Here is a 17,251-nt window from a genome sequence, read left to right on the forward strand (position 1 = left end):
TATTTGATGTTTAATTCCATATCATTTACACTCTTTTTTACTATAATTTTTCATAAATTTATAGGATTTCAATAATAATAATGTAAAAATATAAATACAAATACAAATAATAAATAATAATTTATAAATACATTTTTATGTATCAAGATCTCTTCCAAAATTTTCTACCTAAACCTTGGACGCCCCAACTCTCTCCAAATTTTAACTCAACATAGAAATTATATACTTTAATAAATTCATAACTGTCCACACCTTCCACTTAATACAGCTTCATAATTTTACAGCACTTCATAACTATACTAGTATATAAATAATAATAATAATAATAATAATAATAATAATAATATGAATCATCCAAGATTTATAATAAATCCAATAATAAGAGATGCAACCATAACAATATTTGTAATAATAATAATAACAACAACAACAACAGCAAATAAAGACAACTTGATTTTTATACTCTAAATCATACAATCCACATTTCAACAACTAAAAAATATACAGATATGAGTTTATGTTGTTAAAAAACAATAAATTTTAAGATATACTTAAATAAAATAAATTCTATTAAAATACATATACAGAAATATACTTTAAATAGAATAGTTAAGGTCGTGACAATAATTTCGATAATAGTACTACTATTCAGAATCAACGTAAGTTCTTGTTTTCTTTATACACATATACGTAAATATGAATATGTATAGAGCCTCTCAAATGATTTAAGTAACTTGCCAATAGGCTAATACTTCTGTCTGGAAGCTTATACACCTACCTCGAAGACTGAATACCTATCCGAAAACTGATACACGTACACAAAGGTTAAAATATCTACCAAAGCCTCATTTGAATTTTTTTATTATCGGTACTGTCCAAACCTTTCCACTATTTTATAACATTACGTGCATACTTCTAAATTCAGAAAGTTATCAATTCAAACAAATACAATAATTATGCAATTGACGATGATGATGATAATAATAATAATAATATTAATAATAATAATATAAAAATATAACTAAAAATGTTAAATATAACACGTAAAGAGCACATTCATAGCGGAATTATGCTCTATATATCAATACATTGTCCCATGATATCAGTCATTTATAGGTATACAACCACCAATAAGGCCAGAGGTGGTTGCCTATATAGTCATCTAACCCGCTGATCTCGTAGGCAGTAAAAATAAGATGCTTAATCATTCATGAGCCTGATTGAGTCGTTACCCCGATATGGTATGGTACACCTGACACATAATCGTTACAATGATAATGTTATATTAGTTTAATTACAAGAATTGTGGATATGGAGTGTTCAACATCACTATGACATGTTATACTATTAGGTTGTTTGGCAGCCATGGACATAATCAATATACCAAGTTGTTCAAAGGAAACAATATAAAGACTTCGTAAATTCATATGAAAATTGATCCTACATAAATTTACCACCGTATTATCCGAGATTTTCTCCCCATAAATAAAAAAAGGGGTGAACTGGACAACACTAGCAGCCAGCATCCAAACATGGATTTCGGCACCAAAACACCAATCCTGGCGCATCCTTTGACCAACTGGCCAGAAATATTGCAGCTGGAGTCACCTCGATAATAGAAATCTTGTGCTTTCCATTCACAAAAGCAGGCAAAGTTGATATATTCATAGAATTGGCAAATGTTATATTATAATATTCTACTTGGGAATTTAGTTTCCCTACTTCTTACATCTCCAAGACTTTCCTTGGCGGAAAGTGAAAGCCACCATTATACATATTTATGTAAGTTTTTATTTGAAAGGAAACCACTATAAGGGTCCCAGAACCTACACAACCTGACATGGTCCTTCCAGGACACAAGATTGTCCAAACAGTTGCCAAACACAGGAAGGTCCAAAATGGGCTGGGTTTTCGAGACCCACCGAATCAATTTGGGTCTCTACGAGCTGCACCTTCCGAACCAATCCTGGATTTGGGAACTTCTGGTCTTTTGGGGCATATCCAAGTCTCCATTCCCTTCCTGGGGTATAGGCCCATTTGGGATATCCTGGCTGGGTATTGAATATTAAGAGAGATTTGAGAATAAAGTTGAAATATGTTGTTTTATTTTTTTATAATTTTATTGAAATATTATTGAAAATTTTATTCAAAAATAAAAAAAAAAGTAAGTTATAATCTATAAAATTTGTCTTTTTCAATTAAGACACAAACATTTAAATTAAGTTAAAGAGCAAACAAAACAAAATTTCTTAATGAATTAAGATAAGTTTGTTTTAAAACTGAAGTGAGAAAAAAAAAATCCCATAGCATATATATTTTATTTTCGGTAATAATAGTATATGTATTCTTTACTTCTTGTAACTAGTAATGGTGAGAAAATATTATTTACTAGTAGACAAATACACACCAAAGAGAAAATTTCAACACTAGAATAGACAAACCTTTATACTTGAGGAAAACAAAATATAAATCTTGCAATCGTAATTACATATATTTAAATTTTAAAAAAAAAAATATTAATTGTGTTGGTAGTAAAGTGTACACAGTGCTGACTTGACTCGCAACTACCTAAGTGGGTCACCTCCAACAGAATGGACCATAATGAAGCACTTGCAACAGAATGTAAGCACATTCTTCCTATACAAACTGTATATCTAATCTTTACATAAATATACCATATGCAGCTCTCGTACTGTTAAAACTTTTTTGCACAGTTTTAACATTTCTATTGATATTTTCTGCTGCGATCTTTCCTACAATAACTTCAATTACTTGGTCATCAAGTTGCACAGAAGACAAGTTAGAATAATTGTTTGGATGATTGGCTTACTTCATGTTTAACTTTTTCTGGACCTTAATTAGATTATTTTCTTGAAATTTAAACCTTTCAGTAGCAATCAAATCAACAAATATCGAAGTTCCACCTTGAAGAACCAGTAAGACCATTCTCATACTCCATTAAAGTGCCCAATAATTGTTATTTCTTTGTCATTTTAAGCAGAAGCAGACTTCTTACATGCAAAGAGACACAAACACTCAGCTGTCCATGTATGTATATATCTTCTTAATTCTCTAAACTATTTCATATGAAGTGAAATTAAATTATGGTTGGTTCGGAAAGGATGAATTTGGTTTAGAGATTTTGATAAGTTCATCTCTGCAGCTTATTGGGGGGGGGGGGGGGGGGGGGGGGGGGGGGGGGGGGGGGGGTGGTGGGGAAGAGGGATGTGGTGGGTTTTGTGTTGGGTGGTGTTGGGGATGATGAGAAAAAATTGCAATTAATGCTAAAAGGAGCTTTTCATGTAAAGGTGGCATTGGAGAAAGATATGGTGCTATATTGGATGTCAATGGGGATTTAGCAGGATAGGAGACTTCATGGATGATGATGAATCTGATACAGAATCCAAATATCTGGTTAAAATATACTTCAGAGGGAAATTTTGGGGACTTGGCCGCTCTCTGCACTACAGCACATGGATCTCAATCCCTTGTCTCTCAGATATTATGCTTTTTGTCTTGACAATGGGAATTACTATGTCAAACCATTTCACCGATATCATATTTGCTGACAATATATCATATAGCAGACTTGGGAGACGCATATTTGATACTTACATTCAGGGTAATTGCTTACTCTACAATCCTACTCGACAATAATAGGGGCTATATATGGATTTTCTAAAGTTTTTATATAATTTGCAGGAAAAGATAGAAAGAGGATTTCAACATAAAAGAGGAAGCCAACGGAACTGGTGAATCCCATGAAGAATTCTTTAATGACGTCAGTGTTACGGACCATAACTTGGAGATCCGCTTGTATTGGGTTGGGAAAGGGACTACTTTCATCCCCTGAAGAGGGTCTTATGGTTATGGTCCTCTCATCTCTGCTATATCTGTATGCCATAGGAAGTTGTTGGTTTATATTCTTTCACAGTATTTTTAGCCGCCATAATGGCATAAAACAGTTTAGAAACTTGAACTTACTCTAAATAAAAGGAACCAAATGAAGGTAGCAACAATAAAAATTTTGTATGTTTGTTTCCTGTTCGATATAACATGTTAGCTATTCCCGGATATGTCAAAGTTCAGTCATAGGAAATAGGATACATAAAATGCACGCACATAAGCTTTCTGTTTGTTCTAAATATCCTAGTCTTTTACTTTCTCTTTGAGGCACATATCATTATATATTTTGGAAAGGTCATACTTATTAGTGTAAAACTACCGAGGAAACAGGAATAAGTTTCTGTTATTTCTACATCCTTGATGTCCTGCTTTTCCAATTTCTTTAGTGGTGAATGGGGGATTTTTTGGTGGCAAATGAACCTCTCATTTATACGAATTATTTTAATTTTTCCATCTAATACTGAAGCATGCATGTGGTTCCTTCTTTCCAGGTTCCAAATCCCATTGTGAAGGTGAGAAATCCTAGACATCCTTTCTTGTTTTCTACGTATGTAAATACTGTCTTTATGTTCTCATGTTCTATACAGAACAATCAGAACCCCATTAAAAGAAGAAGAAGAAGAAGAAGACGAAAAGAAGTAGGACAAGTGATGTGGTTGATGTGGTCACTTCGATTTCATGCCTAATTTTTCTGGTAATCATTCATCATTTGGAGACGCTGTTATGGGGATAAATATACTAGAGCAAGAGGTGAGGGATTCATAAGTACTCCATTTGTAATCATTCATAAGTACGCCGCTATGGGGATATTCATGATGGTCTAATGTAACTGTAAATAATACCGAGGGTGAGAGATAATATAAATAATTCAAGCAAACAAAAAAAAAAAAAGAGAGATAATATAAATAAACAACTACATTAGAAAAAACAAAATAATTTTTAATTTAACAATATACAGGAGTATGGAATAAATGGCAGGGACTGGGTAACGTCGGGCGAGGGAGGGAGTTGAGGGGGTCAAGGGTGGCATATTGGCTTTAGACAGGATTGTGGAATATGCTTATTATATGGGTCAGTAGCTGCAGGAATTAACAATCTGCCAAAAGAACCCTCTTATTATTCACCACAATAAAATAGTTGCCACTGCCATCCCTTGTCCTAGTCTTTATCATTTTCTTCATCTTTTTATTATGATTCCTAATCTCAATTGCCAGAATTCGAACTCGAACTCGTCTTTTGATTTTTGTTTTCTTCGATCCATCTGCGGCAATTGGTAACAAGCTCAGTCGGCAGGTATGCACCTTTGAGTCCATTGTAATGGTTTGAAGACAATTGAGAGGTTGTTGGGTAACCGTGTCATAGAGAAACAGCTGAGCAACATTATCATCTAACGAGTCAGTTTGAGCCAAAAATATTTTGGTTTCGCTCCAAAATCCCAGGACATGTTGAATGCCATGAAGGGGTCCAATAGTGAATAGCTTAGTCCATGAATCTTTATTACCGTATTCACCTAATACCCATATATCAAAACAACTTGTTGTTCTATTATCATCCCTATTCCAATGTCCATGTTGATTAACAACCAGAGCAAGGGAGTCGTTGAGAAGCAGAGGATAAGGACAATGGAGGTAATAATAATAGAGAAATTGATAAGAATAAGTAGGAATAATATCATCAGGAAAAGGGGTGGTCAGAATCACCTCATTTGTGACGTCAAAAGAGACAATTACATCCCTGCCATTAGGGCCGACAAGGCGGCTGAATCCTGGCCAGTGACAAAATCCATCGGCGTATACCATGTCAACTCCATGTGAAATAATCCCAGAAGATTGAATGATTTTCCAAATTTTCTTCTTGTAGCTGTAGATCTCAATCTCCGTTTTAAACGAATAGCACTTGTCGCTGAGAACGATGAAAGGCCTGTACTCATTATTTTGGAAATCAAACCCACATCCATAATTAGTCACATATAAATCATCTTCCTCCCCACCATCATCACTATCACTTAAATTCTTATAATGATCATAAGTTGGAACATCCTTGATATCTCCAGTTGCAGGGTTCCACAAGGCCAACTGTCCGGCAAACGAAACAAGTAGGACACCGTCACAGCAACAGCAGCAGAACCGTGCGGGTGTGGGTCTGATGTGGATAACTGTTTTGACTGTTGCATCATCATCATCTTCGTAAACGGAAACTACACGAGTTCCTTTAAATGGGATGGAGATGAACATATAAGGATCCCTGTCACCGTCGAGGAGGGAGTATTTGGCGATGAAGTCGGAGCTATTGATTAAGGAATACAATGACTTGCACACCCTCTTCATTTTTATCACATCCACCACCGGCAACCTCATCAGAATTTCTACCGCCAAGTCTTCTGTCAGATCATATACATTAACAAAAGACTCACTTCTTGATGATGAAGATTCAGATGATAATGATTCCCCAAACTCATGATTCATCGTCATCACGATAGATGATTCATACGATATTACGATAAACTAATCTAATCTCTATAAGAGAAGATGAAGAAGAAGAAAGAAGAGAATATGATGCATGGGTGGATGGATGGATGGAGTTTCAGGCATAAGGTTTAGGGATTTATTTGTGGCTGGCCTTATTGCCTCTATCGGATATAAACACTAACGCCACACCACCTATTATTTATTCTTGCAGATACAGACTTACAGTATTCTAGAATTAATTGTTTGCTGAGCTGTAAACTTTAGCTTACAGATGTAAGCTAAGCCTCGTCAATCAATACCTAAAACAACTGTTTCTCTATGTATTCTATCCTACTTTCTATGTCAGCAAATTCCATTGAAATCACTGGAAAATTGCGAAAAAATTGATGGAAACTTTTACATTTAATTAATAGTTTTATATATATATATATATATAATTTTATTTTTATAATTATTAATGATAATTACCGGTTTACATGATAAATTTTAATTTATAATATTTAATTTTTTATTTTTTATATTAAAATTTTAAAAATAAATTATTTAAATTATCATTTGATATATAAATTATATTAGTACAGGGTTGGCTTTAGGTATAAATTTGTAATAATTTGAGTTGACGTTTAAAATAAATATATCAATGAGTAAAATTATTTTAATTAAACAAAAGTGCCTAAATTTTTTTGTAAATTTATAAATTATCCAATTAATAATAATTTGTTAAACAATATGTTAAATCCAAATTTAAAAATAATTAAATATTTTATTCTAAAATATATTTTAGAAAATATACTATTTACAGTATTAATATCTGCTCATCCTTGCTTTATTATAGAGTCAGCAGCAAGTTCTATCAAATACCTAACATATGCCATGAATATTATTTAAATATCAAATAAATTTTTAAGGATATTGGAATATTGTAAATATTTTATTTACTTATCCTACTTTGAGTTTACAAAATTGGACTCAAGAGGAGTCCAACTATGACCCCGATTGATCTATTGCTAAAAATTTGGGGCTTTTCTACTTATACTTAATTTCATGAAATTAAATATTTCATTAACTTCTATTAATCACTAGAACATAAACACAATAAAAATTTCTTAAAAAAACTTCCAACAGAGACCAATTTTGTAGTAATTACTAAAATCAGCTCCAAAATTGTAATAAATTAAATACCTATCCATAATTGGTATATACCAAATGAAAGTTTATACGACAAGAATTGTCAATACTTAGCTTATATTAACCAAACTCACCGCCAACAGCAGGAAAATGGCCAAAAAGTCTTGGCCAAATTTAGATCACCATATCTATCAGAAAACTTAGAATTTGAAAAAATGGAGGCTATAATAAGAATTAAAGGATCCAAAATGAGGGGATAGAGATATGGCTCAGACTGGGTTGGCCAGAAAGTGATCAAATCATGAAAAAATCAATTTGCATCGTTTTGGCTTCAAACACCTGATCCATGAGCATTCGGGAATTGCTCATCATGATTTTCCGATTGCAAGCTGGAAATTCCATGGTCTTTGCCCAGGTTCGATGCGTGTGGCGTATAGATGGTCGGAAAGTGGCTAATTCGGTTGGAGCCGCACCCCGGCGAGGGGGGGGGGGAGATAGAGGAAAAGAAAAGAGAGAAAAGAAATTGACATGTGGCATCATCAGATTGTGACATGTACGCTTTTCGATAAAAATTATTCAATAAAGTTGATTCTAGAAAAATGATTTCAACTTTACAAATCTATAATTTTTCAACTATAAGTCTACATTAAGCGTGCCACTAGTTTAAAAACTTGTATCAACATGCAATATACGAATAATATATAAGTTAAGGCCATAATTTATGCATACAAAAAGTCAACATTGACCTCACTTGATCAATCTAGACTTCATCTTGATCTAACCATAACTTTCTGTTCTCAACTTCAATTTAATCGTGTTGCTAGTCTATGAGCTAATGAAGCATACTTTACAATGATGCCTTGGTCAAAGTGAAATTCTAGCATGCTAAAAAGTCAACTATAAAATCTACTCGATCAATTCTACTCAATTCTGATCAAACTTGATAAAAGCGTGAGAATTTCCCCTACACTTTGGCATGTGTTACAAAAAGTTCCTAAATAGGCTACACAATATAGTTCAAAATAAATTGATCACCTCACACTCAAGGGAATAGAGCAAATGGTAAGAACTGGTGACCCATCACACCTGTTTGTAGGAGTTGCATGTCAATTTTTAGTAGTTCCATTTTGCACCTTAGTGTGGATCCCACATGCAAAGCACTGTGGAAGAGGAAGGTTGGGACAACCGGATGGTGATTGGTTGGATAGTTTATGAATTCCCACCAGGTTGAAAAGACACACCTACCAATGGCTCATAATTCTCAATTATCCTGGGCCAAACGATATCCACCAAGAGGCTTATTGTTTTTAAGCAAAAGAAAAAAAAAAAAAAAATTTGATCACCTCATTGTTATGTGTAATTTAATGTGTCAATGGTAGATTCTACTAAGGTTAGAATGGACCCTATTAAAAGTTATATATAATATTAAGGATGAAATGATCTCTTTATTTATATATATATATATATATATATTTATATATATTTATGAAGCTATTTTGAATACAATAAACTACAGTCTTGTTCATATCAGATACTGTAAAGGTTTTTTAAATATAATAAACTATAATCTTGTTCATATGACATACTGCGTATCATACGTACCATGTTGTATAGAGGAAGAGCAGTCTGCACACTCTTACCAATAAAACAAGAAAAGCAATCTGTGTACAGTGCTCGTTGACTAATATAATATTGATAAAATATTTAATCAATGAGATTAAGACCAATAAGATGTGATGACTTTAAAGACCAATAACATGTGGAAACTTGGAATGTTTTTGAAGCTCTAAACCAAAATATAATGAAAAAAAAAAAAAAAAAAAAAAAAAAACTTGTCTGTCTAATGCCCACGTCATAAACAGCAGCCACTTTTTCCAACGGACTTTGCAAGCTTTTTTTTTAATTTTCATTAATGTATCAAACCAAATGATACTACTACAACCAACTGTTAAATATTGACCTAGATTAACCATAATCATTTGATTCACTTATAAGATTTATTTGTATAGTATTGATTTTTTTATTAATTTATATAGTAAATCCTTAAACATGCTCGTTATAATACTTTAGTTTAACTATTAAACTGAATGATCAAATTCTTTAAAAGTTTAATTAACTTATCCATTTTATTATTATTATTGTATATATTATTAATTATTTTGTGTGTATTATTAAAAGTATTGATAAGCCATATAACTTGCATATGATTTCAGTCCTTAAAAGGATGAAGGATTATTAGTAGTATAAGTTAGAGTGATTTGGAATTATTTTGGATCTGTTTAGGACACTTGAGAGAGAAAGGATTAGAGAACAATGTGTTCATCAGACATTGCTATTACGATTGTTTTGTTTTGTTTTCTATTTTGCAAGACCATAGATAAAAGATTTTAATAGATGCTTTTGAAAGTTAATGATTTTGATTATTCAATACAATTAATATACAGTGTGTAAGATCTATAGGAAATTATAGTGCTAAACATGTTGATTGATGATTTGATTATATGAGCATGTTAGATTAAATTATTATTACCGCACTAACACCAACTAGCTATCTCAATGTCACTTCAAAAGACCATGATGTGTTATATAAGCCTAACCAATGCAATTTTAACCAATAGCCCTCCAATTGTGTCATAGAAGAGAAATAAAGAGAAAGAAAAAGAAAAACCTATAGCGATAAATAAGAGAAGAATATATTTTCTCAACAAAATTCCTTAACCTTTCATTAACCAAGATAAGCTATTTATACAAGCTAATTGCATCTCCAATGACATTAAATTTTGACATTTGCAATGCTAAATTTTGGCATAGATATAGCTTTTTGGCTCTTCAATGGTATACTACAAAATTTGACAATTGTATTTTTAGTATGAAACACTATAAAAAGGTTTGTGTGGCCCACCATCATTTACTACTATTTATTTTAATTTAATACTTTAATTTTGATTTTTAGTTGATAAAAGTGGATCTTATTATTAATTTTTAATATTTATGACATGGTAATGCTATTTTTTAGCTTCTGTCATTGGAAAGTCATTTCTAATAATTGATATTGGTATTAACATTTATCATTGGAGAGCTTATGCCAATTCCAACTTTTAGAAATGCTAAATGGCAAAATGCAATTTGCCATTGGAGATGTTTTAAAAGCAAGTTAGAGATTGCTTTAGACCCAACTACTTATAAACACTACATAATAGAATATGCTAGCTCAGCATTATTAAAACAAACTTAAATCTAATTATAAAAGCATCTTCAATAATTTTATCTATTGTTAGATTTTTTTACCACATTAGAAAAAAGATATTCATTTTAAAAAAAAAAAAAACTCTCCAATAAATCTGTTTAAATTCTTTATCAAGTTGATGTAATAAGAAAAATAATAGACTTTAGCAAACATTATCAAGCTTTCTTAAAAGCAAATTTTCCTTAAAAAATTAATTTTTTCAAAAAAAAAAATTTAACAAAATATATGCAATTAATTAATAATTATAAATAAACATTCGATAACACTATTGTAGAACAATTTTTTATAATTCTTTTATAATCTACAGCGACCACAAACATCTAAGCCTTAATTTGCAAACACTTTAAAATTTGTACATAAATTGGTGAAAATTATTCAATATATATATATATATATCTAACATCTATCTACTCATGAAACACATTTGCCATTCAAGAGTGGTCAAACTAACCTCGTTCAAAAATTTTATTAGATTATAAACAACTTGATGAGCGTTACCGTCCAGTTGCAAAATGGAACAAATGAACCACTAAGAGTCTTATTCCTGTATATTATATCATGCCTACTAAATTGAATAACTTTTTTCCAATTTATATACAGGTTTTTAGTGTATAAATAGACCAGCATAAGTGTATAAATAGACCAGGTTTTTAGTGTATAAATACACATAACCATGCACTCGTCCAGTAGCCAAGGCGTGGCAGCTTGGCCTTGCCTATATATTGAGCAATTTTTATATAGGAGCAATTAATCGTTACAATGATAATGTTATATTAGTTTAATTACAGGAATTGTGGATATGGAGTGTTCGACATCACTATAACGTGCTATACTATTAGGTTAGCTGGCAGCCATGGACATAATTATACACCAAGTTGTTCGAAGAAAACAAGATAAAGAGTTATAAATTCGTATGAAAATCGATCCTGCGTAAATTTTCCACTGCATCACCCAAGATTTTCTCCCCATAAACAGAAAGAGGGTTGGGTATAAAAAAGGAAGTCAGATTGACATAATTATATACCATGTTGTTTAAAGAAAACAATATAAACAATCATAAATTCGTATGAAAACCGATCATACTGTAATCTATAACTCTTCAATTGGTTGTTGGCTTCCCCATAAATCGAAAGAGGGTTTGGTTATAGAAAAGAAGTCAGATTTCTTGTTAAAACATTTAATATTGACAGAGAAACTCATTTACACATATTTCCCATTCCTATAAATACCCACATATTTCGAGTGCTCAATTTCTCACTTCCTCGTTACCCACATATTTCGAGTGGTCGATTTCTCATTTCCTCATTAATTTATGGAAAAAAATTATTGTGATGAGAAAAAAAAATGCTCACTGTAATATATTATGGATAATGTCAAACTTTTTATAGCTTCTATAAATATTATATAAGTTTAGATAATGTAACTATTATCATAAATAATAATAAAAATTCTATTTTATATATTATCGATAATGTAATTATTTAATATAATTACATGAATAATAATAAAAAATTAATTTAATCTATTTTAGATAATAATAAATAATCAACTTTGTCTATATTTTTCTTGTTAAATTTTTGTAATATAGTATTATATGAATCTGTACCAAATATTATACAATATCAATACAATATAATGGAATACATTATAATACAGTACAAACTAGTACAATAGAGATTAATATCGTTTGTGTGCCTAAGAGCACAAAAAAGAGCCCAACAAGGGGCTTACAAAGAGAAGGAAGCAAAACGGCTTCCTCTGTTATTTAGTGTAATACAGTTATGCATAAAATATTGTACTACATCAATACAATGCAGTACAAGTTAATACAATACATAAACTAATACAATACATATTAATATAGTTTTGCATGCCTAATAGCACAAAAGAAGGCCCAACTAGGGGCTTACAAAGAGAATTAGAAGGAAGCAACGGCTTCCTCTGTTATTCCAGCACGAGGAGGAGGAGGAGGAGGAGAGAGTGCAGTAGTCTCTACATAAAACTCTGTTCCACAACTCGGTTTATCCGGGCAATCCTTGAGAGTTTTTAAATCGGATTCGAGACAAAACGTTACCTCGACCAGTAACTTTATATTTCCTTGCGTTGAATCCTTGCAAGACAATGCAGGGTTAAAGTTCGTTATCTGTTTGAGCTGTTTAAGAATATCGACAGTCACGTACTTTTTTCCTGTAATCAAGAGTTGACTCAGAGCTTTCTCTATCACTGGAGTACGAAATAGATCGATTCCTTTCTGAAAATACTCAACTTGAGTACCAGAACCTAGGTGGAAATAACATCCATGTTTGACCCACTGGCGGTACCATAAGTAATCATTTGTGTTTGCGCTGTTCTGTAAACCTGGCCAATGTTCTTCGAGGTCTTTCAAGAGTTGACCTTTTAACTGAAAAACAAAAACTAAATTATTTAAGCATTTAAAAACGAAGTAACTAAAAAAAAAAAAATTACAAAACTAACTTACAAGATTTATATCGAAAGTTCTTTTTATTGGCTCGGACACTTCATTCGGCCAGAGGCCGTGGATTGTAAACTTGCCTGCTGGCAGATCAGTACGACAGTCCTGCACCGCACCTGTGGAGCAGACATTTCGTGGGTAGCGTACCACAAACTTATCAATTTTCTGTTTTCCTTCTACTTGATCAGTGAACATCGCTTGGCAGGAAGAGGAGGAGGCTACCAAAATGATGAGAATTAAAATGATTTCCATCTTAAAATGATTTCTTTAATGCGTACTGTGATATGCCTTTGCTTGTTCATCCTCATCCCCACTTATATATATATATATATATATATGATATTTTATACACATATTCAGTAATACGACGTAGTTTGGAATTTAAACCTGGTCTTGTTCATTTGCGGACAACGCACATTTAAAACAAACTTGTTTTATGTTGACATGACGGAGGATAGCTTGTCCTATACGCATGTATAACACGCTCGACGAACCCCAGGTGGAGGGCATGCGCGGCCCCACCTCCGTTCCTCAAATATTTTCTCTTTTGATTATTTGATTTTATTTGATTTTATTTATTTACTATTCAAACCCTTAAATACTATGGTACCCTCTTAAGTTTCTCTATTTGGTCCTTAAACCCCTCATAATTTCTCTCTTTTAATTTTTTAAATATTTTGTTTTATTTGTTTACTATTTTGCCCCTCAAATACTAAAGTTTAAGTGCCCCCTATGTATTTTGTTCTTTAAATCAATAATTTTTTTCTTAATGAAATTTCATTATCTTGATTAATTTTTCTTTTTTTAGTCAGTTTTAAAAGATAACTTGGTATTTTTTCAAACACTATGTCTCGGAATGTTGTGAACGTGACACCTAAAAAATTATAGTATTTTTGAGAAAATTGAAATAAGAAAATAAATAAAATTAATTATACAAAAATCGAACTATTATCAAATGATTGTATTAAAATTGCAGAGAACAAAACAACTTCAAGATTCTTTTGATGCCTAAAAATGACTTAATAAAATGAAATTTGTATAGAGAAAATGGAAGAAATTCAAATTACTAATAAAATAGTAAGCTAGCTAAAATAATTGCTGATGAAAGTAGAGTTTTAGTATGTAGAGATTTGTATATAATTTTTTTTGAAAACAAAATTTTTTATTAAAAAGTTAATAAGTGTTTTGTTGTAAATAATAAAACTACATTCAATGCTTAATGAGTTTCTATATAAGTTAAAAAAGTTATATTAAATGCTCAGTGAGTTTCTTTATAAATTAAAAAGAAAAGCTTTTTTAGATAAATATAAAATTTGGACTTATTTAAAACAGTTTACAAAAATTTTTTTTTTTTTTTTTGTCAATAAATGCTTGTTGATTTTTGTCAAACATTTTTATTTTTTAACAAAAGAATTTTTAACCTTCAAATAGAGCTTTTGGTCTGAAAAAAAAAAACTATGTCAAACAGACAAATATCAATAGTATCTAGAAAACTATAGAGAGATTATAAGGAAAAGTTGCCACAGTCGAGACTTGGTTGTGCTGAGAGAAGTATCCTTTCTTCATGTTGTAGTAGCTTCCTTGTATAGATTTTTGATTGCTATGCTGAATATGGGAATTCCATAATAAAATCCTGTGATTTATGCTGCATTTAATATAATGAGAATTGCCCAAATCCCATAATGATCTGCCATTCAATTGAGTCAATTAAATTCATTTGAAATTTGAATTCAAATGTTCATAATAAATAATTATTCACCTTTAAATCTTTAAAAAATTGGTTTATCTCAAATATAGCATTTTAATCTTGTTTAGGCCATCAATATATCTATTAAAATATTAATATTTAATAATAATAAATATTTGAAAAAAAAATAGATGGTCCAAACAGAATGTAAATTATATACTGAGCCATCTCTGATTTTTTTTTATTTTTTTTGGATAAATCTGAACCATTTTTGAATTTGTGATTAAAAAAAAGGATAATGATGATTATACAAACTTAATTATGTAAGCTGAAAATTCTTATAAGATCATATATAAAATATATATATATGACAAATTGTCTTTCACAATTTTTTATTTCTGGCAAAATTCACGCATCAAAGAAAATAAAATTTGCTTTTTCAATTTTATTTCTAATCATTAAATCATTAAACAAAAAAAAAATTCAAATTTCAAATTACAAATATTATAAAGCATTTAATTCTGCCCTTGTCTATTTATAAAAAACTTGCATATAAAACAAATTTGTTATTTTAAGTTCATGTGATAACGTGCGGATGTATTAATATTGTATATAGAGAGTTGGAAGAAAAGACAGCTACTTACTCTTTCTCTTTTGTCAACACCTAAATCAATGCTAGAGATTGCCTCTATTTTGTTATATATCCGACGAAATGTAAATGCAGCAGTGGTCCCCCATGAAACAAAAAAAACGTGCGGATGTATTAATATTGTGTATATAGAGTTGGAAGAAAAGACAGCCACTTGTCTTACTCATTTGGCAGTACCTAAATGAATGCTACAGATTGCCTCTGTTTTGTCAAAGTAAGTGCAACAATGGTAGCTGTTACTTGGAATCCCCAAGTTTTTTTTTTTTCTTTTTTTTTTCTTTTTTTTTTTTTTGGTTATATGGAATCCCCAAGTTATGCCAGCGCTATCTAGATTTCTACGCTTGCTTTTCCTTCTTTCTTGCTTTTTTTTTTTTTTTTAATTATTTAAGTTTTTCTTGTTATTATTTTTTTTCTATTTTTCATCAATTTTATTCTGCATATTTTTACCAATTATGTGTATATATATATATATATAAGTCGACGTTAGAAAAGATGTAAGTTATATACCGAACCATTTTTGAATTTGGGATTTGAAAACTATAAGTAAAACATAAAAGGATGTGATTATTAGTGTGGATGTGTGCAGGATGCTGGCAAATTATATTTGATATTTAATTTCATATCATTCAAATGTAAATTAAAAAATTATTCAAATGTAATGATTATTATTTTTATAATGCTAAAATTTTTTTTAGAATGATTTATTTTAAAATTTAAAAAAATTTTAAAATTAAGCATACCAAACGAATGTAATTCAAAAATAAATAATCTTCTAAAAATATTTGAAAGAAATATTGAATACAATAATTAAATTGACAACAATATTCTATTAATGTAGATGAATTTATAAAAAAATTATATTATTTATTTATATATATATATATATATATAATTTTTTTAATGGTTTAAAAAATGATATAAAAATATTAACAAGTTTTAAATATATTAATTTTAAAAAATAAAATAAATAATTAAATAGGGATACGGAGGATTATGGGAATTTCTATCCCAACCCATGGGTTCGTCATCTTGCCCTAACTCCCTAACAAACAGGGAATTAGACGGGAATATGAACAAAAAAATCCCCGCGTAACGGGGATCAAGAGGAGGCTGCACTCCGCTTTGTTGCCATCTTTCCCTGTTCTTGTCTATTCGTAGAAGACTTGCATATAATAAAAACCTGTTATTGTAATTAAGTTCACATGATGAGGAGAACTGTTCATAAAAAAAATGTGCGAGTGTATTAATATATATATATATATATAGTTAAAGTTCTTGATAAATATTTTAAATGATCCTATATTATACTATTGTATGATGCTGAATTATAATCTAATAACTATGATACTACCAAAAAATATATATATTTTTTTTTTCAACAAAAAAATTATATATATAGTTTGAAGAACAGACAACTCACTTTTTTTTTTCTACCCACCAAAAAACTCACTTCTTTTTCACGTTTGGGTATTTTGCTGAATCAATTGCTTGCGGTTGCCTTTATTTTGTCATATATTAGACAAAAAAGTAAATAAGTGGACTCCGCCAGGCATGTCAGCACTATTTGGACCGGTATTTTAAAATATTTGCACGTGCCTCCCTCGAGGTGAGACAAACAAAAAATATGTTAAAGATTTAAAATCTGGAGCATTAAAGTATATATAGGTGCAGATGTATTAGAGTATATATAGTT

At 30.6% G+C, this 17,251-nt stretch overlaps 2 protein-coding genes across 2 annotated transcripts; both read right to left on the minus strand.

The window, feature by feature from the left end:
* Nucleotides 1-3,615: 3,615 nt before the first annotated feature.
* LOC107412078 (putative F-box protein At1g77650) lies at nt 3,616-6,609 on the minus strand. Its single transcript, XM_060815094.1, has 2 exons — nt 5,607-6,609; nt 3,616-3,893 (listed from the first exon to the last, which is right to left on the minus strand). Exons 1-2 carry the CDS (start codon nt 6,375-6,377, stop codon nt 3,888-3,890), a joined length of 777 nt encoding a protein of 258 aa, XP_060671077.1. The 5' UTR covers nt 6,378-6,609; the 3' UTR covers nt 3,616-3,887.
* Nucleotides 6,610-12,359: 5,750 nt separating this feature from the next.
* On the minus strand, nt 12,360-13,528 carry LOC125420619 (ribonuclease S-F11-like). The gene is made up of 2 exons (XM_048467354.2): nt 13,229-13,528; nt 12,360-13,150 (listed from the first exon to the last, which is right to left on the minus strand). The coding sequence occupies exons 1-2, from the start codon at nt 13,472-13,474 to the stop codon at nt 12,668-12,670; spliced, it is 729 nt and encodes a 242-aa protein (XP_048323311.2). The 5' UTR covers nt 13,475-13,528; the 3' UTR covers nt 12,360-12,667.
* Nucleotides 13,529-17,251: the final 3,723 nt, after the last annotated feature.

This window comes from Ziziphus jujuba, chromosome 1, assembly GCF_031755915.1.
Source record: "Ziziphus jujuba cultivar Dongzao chromosome 1, ASM3175591v1".
NCBI classification, from domain to species: Eukaryota; Viridiplantae; Streptophyta; class Magnoliopsida; order Rosales; family Rhamnaceae; genus Ziziphus; species Ziziphus jujuba.

Coding starts and splice junctions, on each gene's coding strand:
- LOC107412078 (XM_060815094.1), bottom strand. CDS start 6,377: ATGACGATGAATCATGAGTTTGGGGAATCATTATCATCTGAATCTTCA.
- LOC125420619 (XM_048467354.2), bottom strand. CDS start 13,474: ATGGAAATCATTTTAATTCTCATCATTTTGGTAGCCTCCTCCTCTTCC. Junction 13,151..13,228: donor GAACTTTCGATATAAATCTT/GTAAGTTAGTTT, acceptor TTTGTTTTTCAG/TTAAAAGGTCAACTCTTGAA.